This window comes from Melanotaenia boesemani, chromosome 22 (assembly GCF_017639745.1).
Source record: "Melanotaenia boesemani isolate fMelBoe1 chromosome 22, fMelBoe1.pri, whole genome shotgun sequence".
Taxonomy (NCBI): Eukaryota; Metazoa; Chordata; class Actinopteri; order Atheriniformes; family Melanotaeniidae; genus Melanotaenia; species Melanotaenia boesemani.
In genome coordinates this window covers 15943218-15970082 of record NC_055703.1, presented here as the reverse complement: position 1 = coordinate 15970082, position 26865 = coordinate 15943218, and the positions used below count along the sequence as shown (strand labels likewise).

General features: G+C 37.7%; 1 protein-coding gene across 4 annotated transcripts in view; it reads left to right on the top strand.

The window, feature by feature from the left end:
• Window positions 1–26865, top strand: part of stxbp5a (syntaxin binding protein 5a (tomosyn)) — a 98456-nt gene that overhangs the window by 42058 nt on the left and 29533 nt on the right. For all 4 annotated transcript variants that reach the window (XM_041976039.1, XM_041976038.1, XM_041976037.1 and 1 more), the window contains exons 4-7: window positions 417–517; window positions 11052–11186; window positions 19127–19190; window positions 20803–20886. In XM_041976039.1, the coding sequence (XP_041831973.1) occupies window positions 417–517; window positions 11052–11186; window positions 19127–19190; window positions 20803–20886 (384 nt within the window). The remainder of the gene's footprint in view (window positions 1–416; window positions 518–11051; window positions 11187–19126; window positions 19191–20802; window positions 20887–26865) is intronic.

The window sequence follows — 26865 nt, the reverse complement described above, 5'->3', positions numbered from 1 at the left end:
CAGAAAAAAAGACATAATTTTATTTTGCTTGATATTTGAGAAATGCAGTAGTTCATGCTTATTGATGTGTGTTGGCTGTGTGCATGTGTGACAATGTCTGTGTGGCTGTGACTCAGCAGCTCAAACAAACCCTTAGGGAGATGGAGATGATTTTTAGTGCCTCCTACACACACACATACCCTCTTATACATCTTATGATTCATCATCATTACCTGGGAGAACGCTGTCAGGGAACGCAGTGTGACTAATTTCTGTCATGTTCACAGAGAAAATTTGCAGTCTGAAGACATGTTTATGGAAATTTCTGTTGTTGTGACCTCATGTATTCAACCATGTTACCTGCTTATGTTTGAATCCTTTTTCTTTTGTTATTTTTAAAAAAATAAAACCTAATGCCCATGCCTCTGCTACGACAGGGAGCGCTGGTGAGTGCTTTGGCTGATGACAGTGTTCACCTGTGGAACCTGAGGCAGAAGAGACCAGCCATCCTCCATTCCCTCAAGTTCAACAGAGAGAGGTAATAAGTTCACATGAAACAATGACAGTTGATGTGTCTTTTTTTTATTCTTGTAATCCCTTTTGGTGTTAAATTAGACCTTCACACATGGTCTGGTGTAATATGAACTGTGAGCAGTGGCAGTATCACAGTTTGCCGCCTGTGTCAACTGCTTTTGCACTCATACTGCATCCAAACAGACGGCATGTGCCTAGAAATCTGTGTGCAGGGCAAAAGAGGTGACAAGTAGGCCGGTGCTCTCTTTCTTTGTTTCTCCATTTGTCCCTGTCCCTGTAAGTCTCTGAAGGTTTTTTATATGGGTCACTGTCTCTGCCTTTGAGGATTTCCTATCAGTGGGGCACAGGTGTGAACTCACCCAAATAGCTGAAGGTTTACACCAGAAGCTTGTTCCACACACAAGCAAACCATAAACACAAACAAATGGCATTCATCGTGTGAACTGCTAATCTGCTGGGATTTTCACACACAACCATCTGTAAGGTTTACACAGAGCAGTTTGAAAAAGAGAAAATCTCGAGCAGCAGTTTCCTGGTCACCAGGTGACACTCCTGTCAGCTAGGAAATGGAAACTGATGCTATAATTTACACAGTCTCACCACAACTGGACAATCCTGGTATTTTCTTGGCACACTTTGGGTCCTGTATTATCACAGCCTACATGAGCAATGTTGTTGAGCATGTCCATCCCTTAATGACCACAGTGTAGCATCTTCAGATAGTTGCTTCCAGCAGTGTAATGCGCCATTTCACAAAGCTCCAACTACTTTTTTTTTTTTTTTTTTGCATGACATTGAGTTTTATGTACTCCACTTGCCTCCACAGCCACCAGATTTCAATCTAGTAGAACACCTTTGGGATGTGGTGGAAGATTCTCATCACAGATGTGCAGTCGAAAGATTTGCAGCAACTGTGTGATACTTTCATGTCAATATGGACCAGCATTTTTAAAGAATGTTTCCAACACCTTGTTGAATCTAACCTAAGAAATTTTTAGGCAGTTCTGAAGGCAAAAAGAGGATTCAGCCTGATACTAGTAAATTGTACCAAAGAAAGAGACCGGTGTAAGCTGTTATTATTAGTATATACCTGGCGCCATTATTTCCACCACCATGCAGGTGATCAACCATACCATCCCCAATGTTTATTTAATTTTTAAACCAAACATAGTATAAATACAGTATAGAATTTTATAATTTGATTGGAAAAATACTGCTTGAGTTACCAACATCACATTGTCTTTGAGAGCGAACCAGCTCTACTCTGATCTGATCAACTTTCTAATTTTTTTTCCAACATCAGATTAATAAATGGTGACATTTATTTCCCCTTAAGTAAATACTGTTTACATTTTGAGATGCAAGTGCAGGATCACCTCTCCTCAAGGAAGTTACATCCACTGATCGCAAACGTACTGACTACCCATCAGAACCAATCATATCCTTCACCAGTGATTTGCCAGAGCGAAAAGGCGTGAATGGGTTAAACGTCAGAACCAATGATCTGAGACAGCGCTGATGTGATGGACAGGTGGCCAGCAGCAGCTTCTAGGGCGGATTGTGTTCTTGAGGAGGCGCTTGACCGCCTCTGACATTTAGTAAGCATTTTGAACGCAATGACCTCAAGTCAAGGCATCGGAGACAAGTGGAGTTAATGCATTTTCAGAGATGTCAACATGGAAAAGAGTCTACAAAGTCACTTGACACATTTAGAATGGAGGGAAGATGGAAGAAAGTTCAATTAGGAAACTAGGAGGAAGGAAAGAGAGGAAGAATTTGCAAAGTAGATAAAAAGGTGGAATTTAAGAAAAAAAATGAAGTGTATTAGGAAGATGAATGATAGTTCCATTTCTGATTCCATGTTGTCAGTCCTCATCCGTATATAATATGTAATGCATTGGGGAAAAATACCAAAACCTTAGCTTCAGGAGACTGTTTGACAAATTGATCTCAGCGTGAGACATCAGACTGTTAACAATTTGATTTTAGATCTTTTCTGTCTCACAGAAAACTATTTCATCTATACTGATGAAGTATGTGGTTTTCCTCTTTATTCCAAAGAAATACAGCTCGGGATAACCACAAGTGTCATTTTCTCTAAGAGGTAATGTTGTTTGCTATACTTTGTGTTAAGCTCAACAAAGACCAGCTATGTTGCAAAGCATTGCATCATTTGAAGTGCATCAGTTAATGAACACCAATACAAGAGCCACAGGATATGTCACGCTGCACAAACGCATGATGCAGTCCGACTGGGCTGATGCAGGAAATGTGATTATAAAATGCTGCATGTATACAGTCAAACGTTGCTGAAATTTTGTGTAGCTCTGTATTCAGGGATTCTGGTGGGATTCAACTTGCAATTATTTGCATTATGATTTCTTTAGAATTAAATAATGGATGATGCATTAATGTGTGCCATATATTGTCAGATGTAAATTTGGACATAAGTTTCTTCTAGCAGTGTCAGTGTGTGATTTTGTCATTCTTTGTTGTAGATTAGTGTGAGGTTTAGCTGGTTGTGGAGGGAAAAGGTAGAAGCTCAGTTCTTTAACCTGGTGCTTATCTTTATTTGACAAGTGCAGTTGTGCAAAAGAGCATAACTCAGTAGAAAAATGGCAACAAATAACAAAACTACAAAAATGTCCCTTAGAAGCGAAGACATTATCAACCTTTAGGCTCTTAGCTGCAAATGAATCTCAGAAGCCCCTCCTACAAGACAAACCAGCATTAACTGACATTCACTTTACAATTAATGCAATACCCAAACACAAAACATGGATGTGCACTTCAATCCAAAAATAAAATTTAGTCAAGACTATAAAATATTTAAAATGCCTCCAAATAGAGGTCCTTCAAAAATAATTAGTTACATCAACAGGAACACCCCATGAAAGTATCTACACATGGTACATGCCATACCACCTGCTCTATAAAGGCATTTCGACACTCACCATTTTGGTTTAAATACTCATTAGAAGGCATGGGCTACGCCATGACAATTAGTATTTTATCTTCCATGTGTGCACTGATGTACACCTTTGCAACACTCTGTGGAGCCAACTGATGACAGCCGTGAATGCTGGATGTGGTGGCCCTTTAGGGCAGCTTCCGGTGTTAATGGCACCATCAGGATTTTCTGAGACAACCTTTGTATTTCAGCTTTTATATCACACAGATTAACCACGTATCTTTCTTGCACTCTGATGAGCTTTAAGACCTCCGCTGGTACTAATAGTTTCCAGTTTATTATCTCTGCTTTGTGTGTTATTTTGTTGTTTTTCTCTTCAGGCAGAAAGGTGTAACAAGCCAGATGCATCATATGGGAATAAAAGCAGATTTTAGGGTTCTGTAATGACAGTGATGCAATTTGGTTGCATGAGCCTGAAAGACATCCTGCCGAAATACTTGGATTAAAGAACCACTTCCTTGATTATAGTAAAGTGATAGCCCACCACTTTGTGACTATGTCCTTTCTTCCTCTCATTAAGACTTGTTTAGAGGCAGTTCTGCATACCTCTGTATTTAAATGTATAGGATCATCTAAATAAAAAGTCAAATTTAAGGATCTTTTTGATAGTTTCATGTACAACAGACCACAACATTTGCACAAAACAGGATATTATACATATGGATGAGTGCACCAAAGTTCCCCACACATCTCTAGCAACCGCAGTCATCTCTTTATTTCCGTTATCCTTGAGAGTGGGCAGTCTACCATATTCATTATTTCAATCTGCATTAATATTGTTCTTTGGTGGGGCAGACAGTCACCAGTGGACAAGATGCCTTAGGCCAACGTTATAATAGTATAGGAATGAATTTGTAATACCCAGCCCATCATAGTCCACTGGTCTTTGTAGTTTATGCAAATTTGGAATGAGGTGCTTGCTATTCCACAGAAATCAGTTACAGAGCTTATCAAATTGATTGAAATGCTTAAGCAGAATTCTTACCTGAAGAATTTGAATGAACTCAGTTACAAATGTCATTATTTAAACATTGACTTTCGCTTACAGTGATAAGAAAAGATGGTCCCATGTATGAAAATCTGCATAAGATCGGCACCTACTCTTACTCACCTCCATCTAAATGTCTTAGTGATTTCCAAGTTCATGATGCTTCGGGACACAGTGCCTAGGTAACGCAAAGCCTTCCGATTAACTTTTTAACCTCTGAGGTGAGAGAGAGAGTTAATCTATAATGTAAAAGAGCTTTCTTTATTTTTCACAGGAGTGGCACAAAACTTGGTTTTCTTGGACCATAGTTGTCAAAACAAATAACATAAGGGCACATTTCCTCCAAGTGTCATCTGAAGTTAAAAGTGATTTTTTTTTTAAGCCAAGAAACAATGTCAACCATTTTTAAGGTTGACATGTAAGATTGAAACAGACAGATCTGTAAAGTAAATAACATTTTTGATGTCCTGCTGCTGCTCTGTCCCATCTTTTTAGTTTTATTTTTTGTGCCCTCCATGACTACTTGTCCTGTTTTTGAGGACAAGTCAGCCATTTCCCTCATCAGTAAAAGGATAGTTACCCAGTTACAACTGACATGAGGAACATGAATGTTTTTAGTTTAGTTTTGTAATTCTTTGGCTTAATAAACTTAAAAACTTAAACTTTGCAGACTATGCTTACGTATCCCTTGAATTGATGTTTAAGTCATCACACACATTGTTGGTGAGGGTCCCTTGCAGAGGGTACCACTTCAGTGTTTCTAAAGCAGATAATGTCCTGCTGCACTTTTTTATGTACTTAGGAGTATCATGACCTGGACCACTTAGAATCAAACATGCACAGGCCTATCATCCTCAGGCCCTTTTCAGTACTCTAAATAGATCTTTCTTTCCTGCCTCTTTGCCTTCATCTCTTTCTCCTTCTCCCTCATCAGAATTTGAGTTGATGGGTGAAAGCAGTACTGCATAAAGAAAGAGTGAGTTGAGACAGACTGGGCTTCAGCCAGAGAGCACTGAGTCAGTCTGTGGGTAGGAGTGTGCAGAAAGAGGACGCGCAAAAGAAATCTTGCCGAGTCATTCTGGCGTAGGATGCTCTCGTTACCTCCTGGCCTCCCAGAAATGGGCTGCAGAAGGGGATGCTGTTTTGTCAAAGCTGGATGATATGATAGGATGTAATTGTGGGGGAAGGGACGTGTTCACTTACAAACTAAGTGAAAACTTATTTCTGCTCATTGGTAAGATTAGAGAATAATTCACAAAACTTTTTTTTTCCCTCTTTCATTAACATAAAGATTATGATCGCAGATTTGACAACCCAGGATTTAATCTCTGAGCTATCTTGAAAGCCCCATGTGGTAATGCTGCAGTTTTAGGTCAGTCAATGGCAAAATTGCATAATCGTGAGCCAGAGTTGCTTGCAAGCTAATGATGATGTGCATGTCAGCACTTTTTGATATCTGCCTGAGCCTGAGCCATCATAAATCAATGCTCAAAAAAATGTTTTGTTTTTTCCTGTCTACCACACGATCCCAACCTGATCTGCAGCTGTAGCACATTGCCGTAAATGTGAAATCTCTAGTTGTACACTGCAATCATATCTAGTTATCCTTTTTTCCTCACTGCAAATGTTTTCTCAGTATAAACTGTAATTAACTCGTTAATTCAGTAATGCTGGTAATCACCAACAACGTGGACATAGATCTGTAGCCTCTTTGATCTTCAAGTGTTTGAAATTAAGAAAGTGTGACAACGATCGAGAGGAAGAGACAGGAGATGGATAACTAAGCACTGACTACTTAACTTACAATTTGTGTAAGTCAGAATAATTTAAAAAGTCTGCTTGTACAGTATTTAACCCAAACCCAAGGGACCCGTTGCATATGGGTCCATCTGCACATCAATGCAAACTACAGTTATCTTCCAGCACTAACAACCTGAGGGCACATCTTTAATCTAGATTAAATAAAATAGTTGCCTGAATGAGGATGGCCCAGTGGTAGGAACTCTGGTATGTTGAGCTTTGAAAGTGGATGTTGACATAAATAAGCTTACCCAAGGTAGTCTCTGCTTCTGTTATTTTCACATTCCATTAAGCAAAAGGGTGATCTGTTATGACACAAATGGGGCAAAACTTATTAGAAAAATCTTAGGGTGTGACTTGCAGTATATCATAAACAGATTTTTTATCTAAAATGAGATGTAATATCCTTTCCAAGATTGTGTGCTGAGTTTGATAACTTAAGCTGGATTTATACTCACACAGTGTCTGCGTACGGTAGCCCAGGCGTAGCTAACGCAGGTGAAATGTGCTTTCACACTTGAGCGTAGGGTTACGGGGTTGTGTTGCAGTTTTTCTTCTGTTTACTGTGGAAATTGAGCAAGAAAATCCAGAAATCCAGAAACACATAATCCCAAACCAACCAATCACAAGGAAGTACTTCCACATAACTTTGCTGTGTAGCAGGGGTAATTGTCGGGTCTAGAAGAGGTATGCGTCAAACCTCCACAGACCTACATGGAGCATACAGCGATGGATTATTTGCCATATTAATTGCTCCAAATATGATGTATTTATATAATTCAAAAGGCATTGGCAAGTTAAGCATGAAATATTATAGGAAAAGATGATTAACATAACAGTGACAGATTTAATATTTGATTAATCCTGTAATTCTGTCGGCATCTTTCACCATTAAGCATACCAGCACGCTCTTAAAATAACTGCACACATTTTGGATTAAATCTTGTTGGGGAAAAAAAGAAACCACCCAAACTTTTAGACTATTTCTCAAATGACTGTTTCACTGCAGTAATGACAGGCTTTCATTACATCAACCTAATCACATCCCTTTTGTTCCTAGTTTTGCTATTCTGCAGTTAGCAATCAGCGCTCAAGGGCAGACCAGTCAAAGTTTCTTAGAAAAAGGGAAATATCACTAGATCAGCACTCTTTAGATCCCAATATTTAAACTAATTATTTCTTTTGGCGGGAACATCTTTTGTGCTAGATACATCACATAAAACAATGCTCTACAAAAGATGGTTTTCTGAAATACCCCTTCTCCTTAATCTATTTGCAGTCAGCCGTGTTTTCATACGTCTAGCCCACAGTGCAGTTAGTTTCAGAGCTGCACTGTGTGGCAGGCGTCTGTTATTTCTGAGGCAATGTGTTTGGCCCTGAGCCTGGAAGCTGGCAGCTGCCTTTGTGTGTCGTGACCACTTGAAGCTGGAAATTTCACCAGGAGACACATACATGCACCAACAATTGGATGCATATTTGCACACATGCAGGCACACACAGACAAACTGATACACACACTAACAAATTGCAAGCAAATTTGTATAATTATGCTCCTGACACTGCCTCTCACTTGGCCCTCTCATACAAGCTCTCGGAACACAGTAATCAGTTAGCTTGTACTGTAAGTGCACACACACACACCCACACACACACACAAAGCAAACCGATGCAACATATGTGAACATAAAGCATATATGTAAATGCATATGAGCTGCTGGGATGCATGTAATGTACAAAATGAGACAAATATGTACAAGCGGATGAATAAAGAAACAAACACTGATTGTAGACGTAGTTTGTTTTACACGATAATCTGTCCGGAAAGCAAACAGACACACAGAGACACACACCAGCCCAAACATGCACAGAGCAGGCATCTGTTACACGTGCATTTTAATGATAAAAAATGTCCACATTAGCCAAGTACATCTACAACCAATTAGATACTTAATTTTACTATCACTAGATTTGGTTTATTTTTACATTACCAGAGTCCAACCTGATCTCAGCAAACTATGGATAGTATGCATTTACTTGACAAAGGTTATGAAAAAAAGATTGAATTTCTTGGTAAACTATGATGGTTTTGCTCTCCAGTGTCGTTTTGTGTGTGGGTATGTGTCAATTTATTGCTAATATCCTTCCACTCGTCCATTTCCTGAAGCTTATCTGAGATTGGGTGGGAGGTAGCAGCCAAAACAGAGAAGCTCAGAGTGTTCCTTCTCCTGCAACTTCTTCCAGCTCATCTGTGGGGATCCTGAGTTGTTCCCACTGTCATCCCTCTAGCGTGTCCGGGGTCTTCCCTTAGCCGTCCTCCCAGTGGGACATACATGGGAACACCTCATCGGGGAGGTGTTTAGGAGGCATCCTAACCAGATGTTAACAGTCCCCTCCATATTAAAGTACATCATGCAAGCTTTACAAGCATAATCAGTGAGACCGATTATGCGTCTTTGGATTTCACATGAAAGTTTCCCTGCTGCAGGCTCATCTTTTTTTTTTTTCTTTCTTCCTGTTGGCTGGCGTCAATCGTAGACATCATGCAAAAGCTGTCGTTTATGGAATATTTTGGCTAGAATATCTTAAATAAGCCCACATATTTACCTTTTTCTCCCACAGCTAATTTATTTACTGAGTAACTGACACTTCAGCTTCACAACATGTTTAAAATATAAGTGAGCATTATTTTTTATGGCCCTTTTTAAGACTGCAAAACCAGAAGAACTACTATCTTATATTAATTTTATTTAAAATAAAAGATTATATACCACAAATAAACCATAATCTAGATGTAGTTTAACCACTAGTTAGGTATTTGATATATGCAACAGATTCATAGTTTTGTAACCCTATATTTTGAGCTTGTTTTGAAAACCGGAAAAACTGCGCTCATGGTGCTTATTAGCTTGCAACTGCATGGGGCTGCCTAAAGGAATTGTAGTTTTTACATAACAGTAGGATTTTGTATGGAATTTGAAGTTGCAAATAAGTGTTGACACCTTGTGGTTATTTCATGTATTTCTGTGAGATCATGTTGTGCAATAGTGGTTATTATTCGGTAATTCAACTAATTCTGACCATGGTTGAAAGATGAATCATATCAGCTTGTAAGATTTTTTTTTATATACTTTTGTGTGTAACAACATTTACAGTTATTTATTGAAAGAAATGTAATACATCATTCATAAACATGTTTTGATCTATGAAGACTCACATGGGAATTAAAAATTGCTGGGATACCACAGAAGAAGCAGTATATCTCTGCAGATGACCTGGATCCGTCTGCTTGCCCTCCAACATGTTACTTTGCAATGTTACTACAGTAGCCCAGGAAGGACAAAACAAAGAAACACTAGAATAGACAAATCATTGCCTCATAAGCTGAATAAGCTGTAGGAGTAAAGAACAAAGATGTTTAGCCATGCTTCCCATGTGGACTGCATGTTTTATGAGCTACATCTTGTTTTGTGTGCCTCTGTACAGTTTGGACAGTGTGAATGAGATTTATCTCATACCTCTATGAAGTATGCATACATACATGTGTTCAAGCAATTAAGGTGAAAACTGTTGGCAGAAAGATTTTCTTAAATGGTGTGTGTTGTAGTGGAATGCCCTGCAAAGACTTCTTTTCAGACTTCTTCTGTTTGTGTATGTAATGCAAATATAGTTGTATGCTTCTGAATTTATTTTAAATGTATTTATATGCAAGTAAACTGCCTGAAATGTTTCTGTACTGGTGCTTCAAGTCAGTGTTTCACCAAGAACAAAATCATTTCTCAATTCACAACCAAGCATCTTGAATTGCTCACTGGTTCCATTACTTTTTTAATTAAGAAAAAAACATAATCAGCTTGTTTCTGCAAAGCATTTACTGATGCATATTAGTTATACTGAGAATGAATCTGATCTGTAGATAACGGGATTGTATTACATATTGAGAATTGTTATTGCAACACTAGGTATGTGATATGTCTTCATGAGTTTATAATTCTTATGCTGAGTATCACTTTCAGATTAAAAACCTTTTGTGCTGAGGGACTGCATGGCTCGATACTGGCTAATCTGCCAGGATTGTAGAGGAAACACCTTCCTTCCTGTGTTGCCCTTGTTGGAAATGCCAGACAAGACAGTAGGATCAAAATAAATTGATGCAGCTTTATTTGTCTTCCCATGTGGGTGGATATCAAAACTGATGCAACTCGAGGCTCCTGGTGTTTAGACACTAAAGTCTGCATCTGTGGCTCAAACTGCTACACTGATTCAAAAGGATCACTGGAGGAGCTGTGCGACCTTGAAATATTAGCAAGCCAGATTATCAAGGTTGTACATTATTATTCCACAGGAGGGTGGATAAAAGACCAAAATGATGAAAAGAGGATGAGGAGATGAATGGATAGGCACAGCTAAGGAGGGAAGGGTTTATAACCTCTCATTAAACTTAAGTCTGATGGATGGATGTAAGGAGGAGATGGGGAGTGATAATGAAAACAGAAGAATTACAGGCGACTCTTTGCCCTCATGTATCCTGTGGGTGTAAAGAGAAGGGGTCTCATGGAATGACACAAAAACCTCTCTGCTTTGCCACTCTCAACTTGACTGTTCTGACCTGCTGGAGTGGTAAATAATCCCCTCAAAGTTTAGCATAATTCGTCACCGGTCATAGTAGGACAGTGATTTCCTAGGGGATTCCAGCTTTTTTTTTCACCCCCCATCCTTTGCTTTAATGTTCTCTTCCTTTCCTTCTTTTCTAAAAGTTGCCTCTTTTACTTTTCTTCACAGAATAACTTTCTGCCACCTGCCCTTCCAGAGTAAATGGTTGTACATCGGCACAGAACGAGGGAACATCCACATTGTCAACGTGGAGTCCTTCATGCTCTCAGGCTACGTCATCATGTGGAACAAAGCCATTGAACTGTGAGTGGTCTTGGCCTTGTTTTTTTTTTTTTTTACTCTTCTCCCACATTTTGTCCCGCAGCAACTTCGCCTTTGCCTTCTTCTTATTCCTCTTAGTACTGCATGTATAGCTTACTGCTATACAGATTTTGTGTCACATAGAGGGGTTTCATATCCAAACTATCACTAATAAGTAGATCAATATTTGAACTCTGCTGGAATCAAATGCATATTGCCAGCATTGCAATAATGAGGGTCTATTGACTTACTTTGCAAACTTCAGTAATAAATGTTGTATAGTCAGCATTTTACCTTTTATAGGAGGTTTTTTTATTTGCACTGTAATGACCTAAAAAGTAATTTCTAAGTCTATCATTTCTAGACACAGTATCAAATTTCAGGTAGTGAGCAACCTGCCTCTTTGCCGTTTCAGTGGCTCTGTCAGCTTGACAGGCTCCATTTTGGCTCCCTGCTGTAGAGATTTAAATTATTCACTGGAGCGTTTTGCTTCACATTTTCCCCTCATCCCCTTCTAAGCATGTGTGTGTTTATGCGTGTGTGTGTGTGGGGAGACAGAGGAAAAGGTGGAGGAGGGAGTGGGTGGAACAGGTGTCTTCTGAGATCAGTGTATGGTACACACAGACGTCTCGTCTCGTCGACAAGGTTGCAGGGAAGAAAAAGGCAAGAGTAAGTGCTAGGGGAAGACGAAAGGAGGGGAGGAGGGAGGACATATGACAGAGAGAAAAGGAGTGGAATGGATGAGCCGAGGCTTTTGCCTGGGGAAAAAGACATGCAGAGAGGAAGAGTGATGGAAGAGAGGAATGGAGTTGTGATGGAGGGATAAATGTGGGTTACAGAGGGCAGAGCAGAGGAAAAAAGTTGGGCAGATAAGTGAGAACAGAGACAGAGAAGGCAAAGGTTTCCAATTAAAAGAAAAAAGGGCAGGAGGTAAGACGTGATAATGATGAGATAGACCAGATATGGAGGATGATGGAAAGGTAGATACTGCGATGCCTCTAGACTAAAGGACAAACATTAACTCTCTTCTCTTGGCTGAACTGTTTTTATGTTGTTTTTATCATTCACCTTCATAGTCCCTCTTCATCATGTTTTAACTTGGATTTTGCAGCTTTTTATTTAAAAAAAATCTTAATTTTAAAGCTCTCTGGAATATGAATGTTTTATTTATACAAACACACACACACATACACATATAACCTTTTTATTAAAAAAATATGTAAATAATATGTATTCTTGTCTGCCAGGAACAGTACAAATAGTGACACAAATTGGCAAACCTGCTGATAGCCTGTAGTTAATGTGCAGCTTGTTTTTTGTTTCAAGGTGGGACATAAACTGCCAATATGATCAGCTGTTGTGGAAAAAATATATTTTAAATGAATTCTTTGCCCAATATTACAAATGAAACAAAAGAAAGAAAACAACAGTTTTATTAAGTCCATTATGGGTGTCATGACTTCGTCTACATTCAAATTTCTAATTTGTTTTTAAAATCTGTCTTAAAATTTCCCCAGTAGGCCATCAAACATCATCATTTTGCTGTGTGCAGAGGAACCTGAATAAGTTGCACATGAAATAAAGACTTTGAAATCTAACATTCACAATCAACACCTTCTAAAATAAAAACAAAATTATTTAGGAAATTCACTTGAAGGGTCCTAGTAATTAACTGATTGTTGTTTTTTTTCTGTCAAAAGTGTTTTTCTATTGACAAGAATCCTGATAAACCAATCTGAACTTTAAATACCAAAAGCTTCAAAGTATTGTTTCTATATTCACACAGATTGCTGCATCATTTTCAATAAGCCAGCAGCTGTGCCTGATCTTTCATTCATTTTATTTTAGAAGTCCACCTGGTATGTAAAAATTCTTAATAAAGCGAATAGAAATTACAGCCAGACTTCTTAACCTTTGATTGCCATGACTAGGAGAGTTTATGGCCGTCCACAGGCTACAGAAGCCAAGGGAGTCTGCATTGTAAGCCAGTACACTGTCCACTTCTGATGTGTAAATACTAAATAAGCTGTAAATCATGACAGTGACAAGTCTGGAGAGAAAATATTATAAAGCAACATTTCTGTGGACCATGTGGAGACAGTTTTAGACAGGATTTGTTAAAGCATCAGCTTGTGATATAATTTTGCTTCCAGCTAGTAGCCCCCCGCCCCACCCCCATCCCCTTTGCCATTGACTAATGTTGTACTGTATTTCATTGTGCTATGAATGGTGATGTCCCTATAGATATGTGTTGATTACATTTTTAAGAAAGACATGAATAGGCCTAAAGCAAAGACGAAAACATGAATAGCTGCAGTAGGTTTTGGTGCAGCAGATGTTTGTCATTCTCTAGCATTTGTCCATCGAACTGCAGTTGCTGCACCTCATTCAAATGCTGTTTTATAAATAGGTCAGTTCCCAGAAAATTCTCTTTGAAGTCCCAATGTTTATAGTGTAATGATAGAATTGCAATCTTGATTGATTAATCTTATTGTGAAGCATGCTCCTATTTAACTACCCAATATGAAGAAATACATGCAATTCTTTGATTTAGATCATTATTAAAAATTATATATATTTGTAGTTGTAAATTCAAATTGGACTACATTAAATACTTATATTACTACCAAACATGTCATATTTTCTATAATTTCCTGTCTGAAATCATAAATGTTCCAAACAATATTTGGCTTGTTGAATAATATTGACCTTTTTGACCATGATTACCACCCAACCTATACACTGTAGTAATACTGTATAGGCATACATCTCTGCATCTGCTCTCATCTTTGCACTCAGACTCCATTTCCTGACCTCATCCAAAGATAAATCGTGCTTATCACCACACATCATTTGACATTCTCTTCTGCAAAATCCTAACAGCTTTGTTTCTGTCCAAACTTCAGCTTTGCACGATTAGTTTGAGGAAATTAGGTTTCTTTATCTTTTGGTTTAGGCTTCACTCACTCACACAGCTATTCTGGGGGATATTGTGTCTTTTAAGATGGCAGCGGTGCTGGGAATGATTTCTCTGATTTGTTACAGAGACACTCAGTTTGCATATCTGTTGAAGTGTGCTACTGTCGGTTTGCTTTGAAGCAGATCAGAGAGGTTCAAGGTGGGCCTCTTGTACTCTCTCCATGTGTTTCTCTGCCAGCTGTGGGGTGAGTAGGGCTGGTGTCCAGATACAAAAGATTCTTTACCTCTCTTGTTGCATGCTTGTCATGCTGTCATCAGACAGAAGTGGCATCAAAGTGTTGCTGCTGGAATGACTAATTGAGTGGCAGTTCACCAACCAGATACATGTCTGATTGAGTTCCAAGTCATTTGGCAAACAAAATTTGCAGGATGCAGTTTCTTAAATGGAAGAATTAACTGCCTTTTTTTTTATTTAGATTTGTAATTTTTATTTTGATTTGATAATTAATTAAAAAGATTGTTTTTTTTGTTTTTAAAGCAACTGCATCACATGGCCTCTGAGGATCTATAAGGAGCATTATTCATTTTTTCTGAATTCACAAATATGTCATTAGAACTGAATTTCAAACCAGGCTTAATACATGTTATGGCAAGATTTACTTAAACATTTAATCTAACACCTTTCCCAGTACAGCCCTGTTCTGTTACTGCTAATGAGGCTAGGATGTAGTGTGTACTGGGGTCATCATCCCTTGGGCCCTGCTATTTGGAGACGAGCTGCAGTTTCTGTGCCAGTAGCCCCAGGTCCAGCCTGACCCAGTGCTCTGTGTATTTGTATGACTCACACCTCTGCGCCCAAGCTACTGCGCTGGAAACTGAACTAGGCTATAAAATAAACACATATCTTACACCAACTGCGTCGCACAATAGTTTAGTCAGTGCTATGGACTGGGCAGTAAGGCAGCATGTAAATCTGTTTGCTCACATGATGCAGACTTTTTTTTTTCTGCAGAGATGCACTGTGCAGTGTGTGCAAAAATGTTTACATGCATAAATCTGACAGTGTATTTCGATGCATCTATGTGTTTGTTTGATTTGATTCAGCTAAATGGTCACCGGGTACAGAGAGCAAAAGAGAAGTAGGACAAGAGTGGCAAATGTTAACAGTTTACTATGACACATAGTTCACATGAACATGTTGACTTAAGGCATCTCTTGTTCCTTTGCTTTCATCTTTTCCTGCACTCTCGCTCAGGGGCCTGAAGCTATTGTAAATACTTGCTAGTTTTTCTTTCTTTTTTTTTGTTTTTACATAATGTGTTTTTATGCATGCGTGAGGTTCTCAGCTCCTAGCACAGTACTCATGGGAATATATATATTCATTCCAGGGTTTAATGTGTAGGATATTATGAATTGTTTGAACAGGCATGAGATCATTTGGTGATTGCCAAATATTTTTTTTTAACATTTTTTTAACCATTGTGAAAAATAATCTGGAAACAACCACTTTATTATTTAATGGAGCTGAAATAAATTATTTTAAATTTTATTATTATTAATACATCTATCCATTTCTTTATACATATTTAGTCCAAGTCAGAGCCCTTTATTTTATTAATACCCAAAGATAAGTTAAATTGCCTCAGAATAATTTAATAAATAAAAAAATATAAGTAACAACCTTTATGAAATGTTTGAATGTATTAGAAGTGATGTGGTCCAGAGAAAGCCATGAATGAGGGGGACTGTTGTTTTTTGTAATGTGGCAGCCACTCAACTAATGACATTGTATGCAGTGTCTGCAGGTAACACAGGTTTTTTTTATTCTTGTCACTGTCGGCCTGAACAATCTGAGAATCTTGTAGAAACAACTTTCTTGTTGGGATGGTAACATATCATAACAGATGCTAAAAAGTGACAGAAATACCAGCAAACATATTCCAGAAGGGCACCACTGAAACCAGCATGGTTAAATTTAAAAAAAGATTTGTGTTTTTACTGATTGTTAAAAATAGCTAATTGCAATTCTGAGCCTCAATATTTCAAGATGCCAGCAATAATAACAAGGACCGTATCATGCATTGCAAGCAGGTCTGTTTACACGAAGAATGTCATGTCACAGTATTTATAACAAACAGCTTACCGATATGACACGAGTCCACATACTGTATGGTTGGACTTCAAGTTGGCTTTCAAGTCATATCGCTACATAGCCACTGCCTTAGAGATAGTCATCTGTATTGACTCCAGATGTTCAGGACTTATTTGGGTGTGTTTTTGTTGCAGCTTTTATCTGTAGCCAGTTTACCTCTCAAACAATTTTGTTCATTTAATATCTGCATTTATTTAGACATATGTAATTTCAAAAATCACTGTATTTTTATGTTACATAGTATATTTTGTATTTGTCCTGAAAAAGGAAATGTGGTTGTGTCTGCACCGAGTAGATGTTAAATTCATTGAAGTGTTAACTTTCCTATTGCTTAAACATCCCTGCTGTGTCGTCTAAACACCCACCATCAATTGCTTTATGGTGCTTGTGTGCTTGCCTGCAACGCTCACATAAAAGCAAGTCTATTTTCTTTAATGCACTGAAAACATTACCTGGTAAGGAGAACACTCAAAGGTGGATTTGGTACAGCATAGGTTTATAAAAGATGACTTCCTGAATCAAGGGTATCAAGGTTATGTTTGCAATGGATTATTCAGTTTAACTCTACATTCTTGCACACACTCTCCTGGTGTGCATGAGTCTGCTAATATGTGACATGAAAATCCTTGAATCCCTATCTGAAAAATGTTAATGTAATGTGAATAATAGCATGTACACAGCCATATGTATGCATAGGCATGCATGGACACATACACACATGCAGTTGTAGACATGCTCAGTAAATATGTCAAGACTGTGTGTGTTTAAGTGGGTGGGTTAGTGTGTTTGTGGCAGGGTGTGGATGGTTTTTTGGGTTCCTGTCTGGAGTCTGCCCATCCTACTTCTGTTGCCATGGTGATTCCTTTATCCTCAAACCTGATTGTGTATTTGTGTACTTTGTGAATATGTTCATGCCAGATTTATTGCTGTAAACAATATCTTTTTAAATTCTCACCTGGGCAACACAGAGAATGTTGCACATAAGACCTTTTAAGTAGCTATAATGAGTCACATGGGAAAGGAAAGTCCGACAAGGATGGTGGATTTTGTAATTCAACGCAAGTAACTGTTTGTTGTGCTATAGGGATCATTGTTTACAAATGGGGATGGTGTTAAGATGCGTCTTAATTGTGCTGACATCCAGTTGTGTGTTTGCAGATGTGCGTGCTGGTGTGGACGACTGTAAGCTCACAGACGAGCAGTGAAAGGGGATTAGATAAATCAAAAGCTCCGGCTGCAGTAGAGCTTAGGTAATAAGGTTCCAGCACTAACAGGCTAAATATAGAGACTGACTGACTGCCTGCCCACAAACTGCTATCTTCTAACACGCGCACACACACGCACACACCCACAAACACACACACAATACATTGTTAAATACTCTTACCTTTCTTTGCCCTTTGATAATATTTATAAAGTCATAGAGATACACAAAGCTAAAGTGAACATGAATTTAATTTATCCATTTGTACGTGATGTCTATACAACACATGATGGTTTTAAACAGTAATTAAACAATAATAAAATTAAATTTATCCCAGAGGGAAATCACAATGTTGTATATTTTTTATTTAAATTTTTTATTAGAAGCATTTACCTAGGTACCCTTTTGTCTTGCAAAAACACTGAGCACACAGTTATTTCTTCACTGCGTTGTCTAGGCGACAGAAAGAATTGTCATAATAATAATAATATGATTATTATTTTGATTATTATTATATCAGCTCATCCTATCCTTCACTGTCAAACTATACAATACACAAACAAACTTTACACTGATAAGACATACATCAAAACAAGGTCTCTAGCTGTTTTGTTGCATTTCTTACATTTGGCTGCCACTCTCTTCTCCTCGTCTGACTTTCCTGCCTTTGCTGCACGATGCTGGGGTTATGTTTCAGCAAAAGTAACAGTCACTCCTTTGCAGCAGTGACCTTCCCATCACATCTCTTTAAGGCAGAGCAGGTTAGGAAAATTCTACTGGAGATTTGACATAAGGCTGTCTGGAGGGTAAAACCCAGACAGGAGGGGGGAGGGGGGAGCAGTCCAGCATTTTGTGCAGTCTCCACTCACATGCAAATGAACACACACATCCATTCAGACACACACTGCTACTGGGAACTGACACAGTCATTCATCACAACCTTCGGTGAGCTTATGTCTTTGAGCTGTCTTTTAGGACCTTGGAGAGATTGGCAGCTCCGTCTTCTACCAGCAGACCTCTTCCTCAGGTTTAAAGACATTTGCTCCTGGTTTAACCCCTAAATAAATCTCTTCTAGATCATGAATGAAAAACAAGTATTATCATGTTTTTATTCCAGTTTACTCTTTACCTGATATGTCTTCAAAATAATTACTTTCCCCAGGCTGCTAAGATTCACACTAAACCATGACAATAGCTCCACATGGCTTATTAGCATGAGCAATGTTGTGCATATGCCTAATATACATATCATTACACATGCACATTACCACACACTGTCTCAACTACTGTTGTTCAAGCTATATTCACACACATTCTTTACACTTGCATCAAGTAAAAAAGAACGAAGAACATGGTCAGGTCACATAATTCACCACAGTGCTTGGCTAATATACTGTTAGCATTACTGCAATTAGCTATAACAATGAAGGAATCTGCATTTGTTTATCATTGTCTTTTCTCTGCTTTTTCTTCTGAAAGTTCTAAATAGTTTTGATGATAGCAATCTAATTGCTCAAGTGAATCAAGACTGCAATGCCTTATCAGATGCTGCACATCTGTGTTGTGTTTTATTAGCAAATGATCATACTTCTGTGTGATAACTATTGTTTTGCCCTTCAAAAAAGACAAACAACTATTCTGTCTCTGTTTCTTTGTCTTCCTCCTAAGGTCCTCCAAGGCTCACCCAGGACCAGTGGTCCACATAAGTGATAATCCTATGGATGAGGGAAAGGTACGACACACAGATGCAAACACAATAAATTCATCTGCAGTTTCTTAAGTCTTGTTTCAAGCTTAGTCCCACTGTGGCTAATTGTCATCAAATTTTAACTCAATGAGACAATGGCTGTGAGAGCTAAACACATTATCTAAAAACAAAAAAAAAAAACAAACAAACAAAAAAAACATCTAAACTGACAGAACTAAGACAACTGCTAAAATAAAAGTTGTGATTTCACTGCAAAACTAAGAATACATGCTAATAGAGACAACTGTTGCAAATGGCAGTCTACAGATAACTGAGACTAAAGAATACTGTTAAGCAGTATACTTGTTGTCCTTAAAGTTACCCTTAATAAGGGGGGAAAAAAGAAAGAAAGACAGCAATGCCAAAATTAGTTTTTATTTTATTTTTATCATGGTGCTCCTGGATTTTTGCATGGCTTCCTGTTTAAAATCTAACTTTAAGCTAGGTGATTGTATAAAGACGAACATTCCTTTTTTTTTATACGATACCAAACAAACTGACAGAAATGATCAACCCAGTAACCAAAGAGAATTGAGCGGACGCAGTTTTCACCTTGTCCAGCTTTCCTGAGTGGTGCTAGAATAACAAATCTGATAGAAATTATCTCACGAAAGACAGACAATTTCATCTGTGAAATGAATTTGCTGTTGAACATGTTGCAAAGTAGTTGCACTGGGAAGACCGTTTTGATGAGGCATGAAGCACTTCTTAGTTTCCAGCACTTTTTTTTGTGTGTGTAATAAGAATAAATACAAAAGATCACAGTGTGTTTGGCTCATTTTATTACACCACTGAAGAGTAGCCAATCTTAATAACTTCATTTGCAGCACGTACTCTGTCAATTTGAGAAAACTGTCATCTTAATTGGCCTGATTAATCCATTTACTCAAGTTTTGTTAAGCTGAAGAACATGAGATTTCTAAGACACCCTATTGTAAAACAATGCAGCACTATGGAAAAACAAATGGATTCACACACATACATATATGCCTGAAAAACACTCTAGCATCACTTACAGTTAAGTACTACTTCTTTGGATATAAGCGAGCAGTAGTAACACACCAGGAAACATAGAAAGATAAGATTATGGCATTTTAATGAGCCTAAGTTAGACTAGCATCTATTACCAAGTGTTACGTCTCCTGATGGTTTTCTGTAAGGATATTTTTTTACATAAGACATTTAAAAAGCTAAATAAAGAAATTTATGTTAAATTGTGGGATAATCTAATGTGCTTGTAGACTCAATAAAAGCCTTGAATAGGTTTACTACCACTCTATAAAAACAGCTCTGCACACTCCCAGCACGTGCTGTTAAAATGTTATTTTGTTGCATACACAAATCTCAGAGCAGTGATTGTGTCTGTTGTTATTTCTGTCAATAGGTTGTCAGAATAAAAAGAAATAGCTTTTTGTGCTTGTTGTGTAACAGGTTTATTTTCCTGTGCTACTGTAGGCTGCTTACACCTGACTTCCTCTCATGCTGTGCAGGGAAGCCAAACGTATTACCTCTCTTTCTGCCCATCATGGAGTATTTTCTGTCCTCTGTCTGTCATCCCTGCCTTTCTCACTGAATGCCTGTTGCTCTTCCTTTCCAGCTTATAATTGGATTTGAGTCTGGGATCGTGGTCCTGTGGGATCTGAAATCAAAGAAGGCGGACTATCGCTACACTTATGATGAGGTAGGCAAATCTCCTGGATTTATTTCATCCTTTTAAGTCATTCCCATGACTTTTGATCTACAAGGCTAGAGAGTATCTTTTTGAACCTGGGAATTAAATCGCATATTCATGAGCTGAACTGTACACAACTTTGTAAGTGTGGCAAACTTTGTGTTTAAGATATTTACTGATACTAAGGATAGCAACGGTTATTTTTTGTATACATGTGCCTGTGTGGATGACATTGCTTGCATACTATTTAAACATCTTCTGAACATCTGTGTTAAGACCTAATAACAGAACCAAAGAAGAAGGAGTGCTGACAAAGAGCAGATAAGACTCTCTACAACTCTTTTTTTCTTCATGGGAAGTAGCAACTCTAATGTGCTGTTCAATTAAGATAAAGCCAAAGTGTGATTTAACAAGGGATTACTTTACAGCCTGCAATAACTGGATTCAGTGACTGTCTATGCTATTCAGCAACAGGAAACAGAAGATGTTTTTAAAAGTAAAATGTAAATTAATAAATGTGTCAGCTGCTTCTTTAGAAAGTTTGGATGTGTGAATAGACAAAGAAACACCTGGATCTTCTGGGCAAATAGAAAATGTACATCTGGAGCTACACAGCAATACGTTTAAAAAAAACATTTAGTAACCAAAATGTCACAAGGAAACTTCTAAACTGACAGAACCGCCAAATTGCTGATATGAAAAATGTGTATTGGATCAATTTAACCGATCTGTGTGAGGGATGACAGCTCGTTCTAAGGATAGTTGCACTGATAAAAACAGGCCTGTGGTCCACTGCAGCCTGTAGGATAGTAAAATCTCTATGGTTGCAATAAATTGCACCAAAATAAAAAGTTCTTATTGGAGCTGATATACAGTTTTAAAGCAAAAATGCTAAATAAATTTTGGATGGATGAGGCACATTCTTTGTTGATGCTTTCTTTTGAGGACAAATGTAGAAGCACTTTAAGTCATTTTGCAAAATGAGCTTCCAAACATTCTGTCAGGGTAGTGCTACAGTTACAACTGAAGAACAGCTGTTGGCATGAATCTATGAATGACACAGCAAATACGAGAGTTTGCAAACAGCATCTTTTAACAATGTCACAACGTATGTGATACTGCAGTGAATCATGTAGTCATTTCTACAGTTTGCGAGGATAAACCGTTATTTTGTTTGCATATTATAGTTGATTTGTTGAAAAATGTTTTTTCAGACTGTGTTATGTCTTCCCAAGAGGCAATAGTGTGTGTCTATAAATAACTGAAGATGAAACAACAAAATGCATTCAAGGTGTCAGAGCTCCTTAGATCCTCTCTTGGTTTGACTTTTGCTAAACCTAGAATGTGTCTGGTGACGAGAGATGGACAAAATCTTCACTCAGATCTTGAGTTCTTGTTGCACCACTGTTCCACTTTACATTGTAATTTGCTGACTATTCTGCACCTTCCTCGCCTCCTGTGTTGAATGTATATGAATGTTCAGTGGTAGTCGAAGAGGCACTTGTAGCTTACCATGACCAAGTGTGAATGAATAATGGATTCAATGTAAAGCACATATCACATTAAAAATCTAACCCATTATTATTCTACTTTAAATAAAAGTAAAAAAAAGTTATTATTTTGCAATGAAAGTGAAAATGCACCTCTTGAATTTAACAGTAGAGAAACTAAGTGTGCATGTGAGTGTGACACAATGATACAAGTCCAGTGCTACTGCCAACAGTTTAAATAAATTCCTTGACAGATTGAGACAGATTCAATTTATCAGGTCAAAAGATAGAGAGACGGTAAACATTTTGCCACCAAATATTATGCCTTTAAAAGAAGAAGAAGAAAAAAAAAAGCTCTTGTAAACTGTGGTGGAAACCTTTTTTTATCACACATTTTCCTCTTTTTTTAATGCAAATGCTAAAACTTTAAAGAAAAAGATTTTTTTTTTCTTTAATCTGATTATGGTCCGATCTTCCACGATGATTCATTTTTCAGTCCTGAGAAATTAGGATCACCGTCTTGCTGATGCACAAGTTAACAGTGGTGTAATTCTGTGAGCACAGCTAGATACCCAGACTTACAGACCAAAAAAAGAAACGAAAAAGAAAAAAAAACTGTGATTTTGTATGATCGGTATGTTGTTAGGAACCCTTTCTGTCACTTCCTGCCTCTGCTCTTTCTCCGACTCTGATAAGCTAATAACCTCCCTCTGCTCCCAGGCATTACATCCTCTAGAGCCAAATCTTCCCAAAGGAGCTCATCTCCTCTCTCTGAGTCCCCACAGATACATCTCTCTAGAGAGTGGGTAGAAGTCGAGGGATGGGAAATAGGAGGTGCTCCTGCTCTACATAGGCTCACTGTGACATGTGGATGGAAGTAAAATAAGGGCCTGAAACACACAACTGTTATTTACACGTTGACGTTATCTTGATGGTTTTTCCTTGGGCAAAAACTTCAAATGGTAGGAGTCAGATATCATAAAAGTTTAAACTGGCCCTAAACCAACCTTCAGAGTACCACTGTGCTGCATCAATAGTGTCTTGTGGTTCTGATTGCACTCTGGCTTTTCTAATATTACTATTGTGGATAGGGCTGTCGCCAACACTAATTAAATTGACTAAAGAGCGAGTGCAGTGGGATATAATTATAATAGGGTTTCATGATGGAAGGTGTGGGTGGTGTGGAGAAAAAATAACATGTTCTTGATAATCCCTTAAATAATTAAATGATTAAAAGCACATAAGAATCAGATAGTATAAATTATTTTCCATTATGTAGTTTTTAATCTGTTTAACAGAATGTACATTTACTTACAAAAAAATAACACCTTTTGGACCAAAAACAGTACAAAGCTGTGTTCAGAAGCAGTGTCCTGGTGGAGCTGACCACGCTGTGAAAGGCTGTATGGGAAAATTGTTTAACATGAAAATGCACAGAAAATAAAGAAATTGGGGATCGCATCATTGACAGTACAAAATTTCATTAAATAAATTAGAAGTTTGGAGAAAATATGTTAATATGCAACAAGTTAAAAATTAATTTTAGATGGCTGTGATTTTCAGGCTCTCTGGTGCCATTGCTTAATAACAATATTTAGTGGAAATTATTGAAAGGGCATATAAACACATAACAATGGCAGTGAACATAGTTTACTATAAACATGCTCTATCATATATAGTACCAGTTAAATGTCACTCAGCCTTTGAATTTGAATGAGTATGTGCGTCCAAACTTTGACAAGTTCTGTGTGTGTGTGTGTGCACATGAGAACCAACTGTTTTAATGTATGATTATATGGTTAAAAAATTAGCTTGTTGTTTGTCAGACATTCACCAGGTAAGATTATTAAATAACTTTTTAATACACTGTACTCACTTTCTTTTAGTCCTCGCCTGAAAAATGACCCAGTGGGGTGTTTTTAATTCAACCTGTATAAGTCATGAGAGGGTCTGCACATGAACTGTCAAATTATGGCCATTAAAACAATATTTTTGTTTCTGTTAAAGGCTGAAAACTGGGAATTTAATTAATGTGGGTTTAAAGATGTGAGCTAATTTCTTCGATAAAAAAAAATAATCTTAATATTATATATAAGTCACAGACAATATGAGGATTGGAAGGGAGAATTATAATTGCCATACCCTGGGGTCATGAATATCTGCAAATTTAGTCTCCGTATAGCTTCTTCAAACAATGCTTTTCATTAAAATAACTTTTTACAGCTAACAGATCCTTTTGCAAGCCACATTCCTCCTGCTGCACATTGCTAAGAAGTGTGTTGCCAAGTACTAGTCGTTGACTGAAATGATCATGGAAGCTTTTCCTCCTTTTCTTCTCAAACTGAAGGAGTCAACAGACAAAGCGACCTTAGATTAAGACTTTAGAAAAACATGTTTTGAAGCTTAGTTGTGATAGGAAGTTGTGATTCTTTAAGTAAGTCAGAAGCTGTCTTGTATAGAATTTAAAAGGAAATATGTGAATGTGTAATACTACCTTCTGTTTACTCTGCAAATCTTCTTAATCTTTTTTTTTTTCTTTTCTTTTCACATGACATCTGCATGCACAGGGATCTGGCAGTATAGCTTTGACACAAGTAATGGCAGTTTTTGTTAGGTCAGAAACCGTCAAACCCAGGAAATTTCATCAAAGTGGGCAACTTGACCTGGCTCCGCGTAAACAGCAAAGTTTCCAGCAGAGTTCAGACATAAAGCCAAAGCAATAAAACTTTGGTTTTACAAGCTCTCAAAGAGCTGAGAGAGCAAACCATCCACTATGTGTCTTTCAGTGGATTGTCTATTATTAGCTGTGGATCAGCACTATGGGTTTGGAGTAAGTGCCAGCCAGAGAGCATCTGTCATCCTGACCCTGCCTCACTCTGCTTTGTCTGACTCAACACCTCAGTATGAGTTCGGCCCTGATGAATGGTTCAAACTGCGGCCAAATCTAAATTCTCTTTGTCACTGTGTTTGTCTCCTGGTGACTTTCTTACTGTCAAATTTATTTATTTATTCTTTATTTTATCATATTTTTTATACCTTTAACGGTCTCATTGTTCTAATCCAAAAACGTATTCTACCATCTGCTCATGCAAACATCCCGTTGTTTCTCCCCTCAATTTTTTTTTTTTTTCCCCAAATTTCTTGGTTATGATGTCTGCATTAGCATTCCTACCATGTTATATTTTCTCATTTTCATGCATACACCTTTTCCTTATTTGTATATTTTTTCTTTCTGATCTTACCTACATCTCTGTCATCTCTCATCTTCTGTCAATCAGAAGTATTGAACACATTCAATATTTACGACAAAAACATCTTCGCGTGTGTGAGGAAAGACGACGACTCCTGAGTTTTGACTGTGTGGATTGTGACGTGGAACGTAATGTAGCCAATCAGAGAGTGAGCTGACTAGGGAGCAAGGACGTACGTAAAATCCGTGTGTGTTTTTTTTTTTTTTTTTTTTTTTTTTTTTTGTTTAGTTCTCGATTTTTCTGTTAACAGAAAAGATGCAAGACCACCATCATTACTTCATCATGTATGTCCTCTGCCATGCTGGGTGTTGTGCTTTCTGGTTGTTGCCTTATTTCTCCTTCTTTTTATCTCGATCCTGTTTGATCACACAAGATTTCAGGTTTAGAGGACTGGATTCTAGATCTGTTGTGGGACAGCATCGTTTTGTGTGTGTTGTTCTGTGCTGAGATTATCTGAGCACACCACACACATGATCAATGCCGGATTTTTTTATCTTCATGTGTGGGGTCTCTAGCAGATAAAAAATCTCTTCAGATTTAGAAAGTCTTTATGTGCCTTTACAGATTTGTTGACTGAGGAATCACTTTGCTGTTTTACAAAAATAGAGGAAAGACCTTGATGTTCAAAATTAAAGGTAAATATTTCACTGATCAGCCCAAACATTATGATGGCCTACCTGTTCTATATGTCCTCCTCGCACACTTATTATGATAAAGACAAGAATGTCACCAATTTGCTGTGGCATTCTTTCATTTAACGCGCCTCGTTCAGTAAATTCCTTCCATCTATCTGTCTGAGAAGATTTAAAACCAGTGCTGCAAATTATTTGTGGACTTGATCTGTCATGAGGCTGGCTTCATTATTTCTTACCCCTCCAAGATTTGTTAAGAAGTTGATAACTATTCATAGCTGATGGGTCATTTGGCAAGTCAAGACAAGTGTGCATATTAGTGTATATTATTATGCCTATCAGACATTTGTGGGGCTCTTTTCCACCATATGATGTGGGTGTTACCCATGTTATTAGCGTTATGACATTCCACATAATTTACTTGCACTTCATTCACTGATAAATATATGTCTAAAATGTTCATTCCTGAACAAAAAAATGTAAGAGATTATTGTGAGATGATGTATTTACATTTTGATCTATCTTTTCATTAAATTAATTTGTCCAGAGTGATACCTCATCCATATTTGTTGGGATTTAAATCATTTACAGATTCTGCTTATCATTTTAAGACAG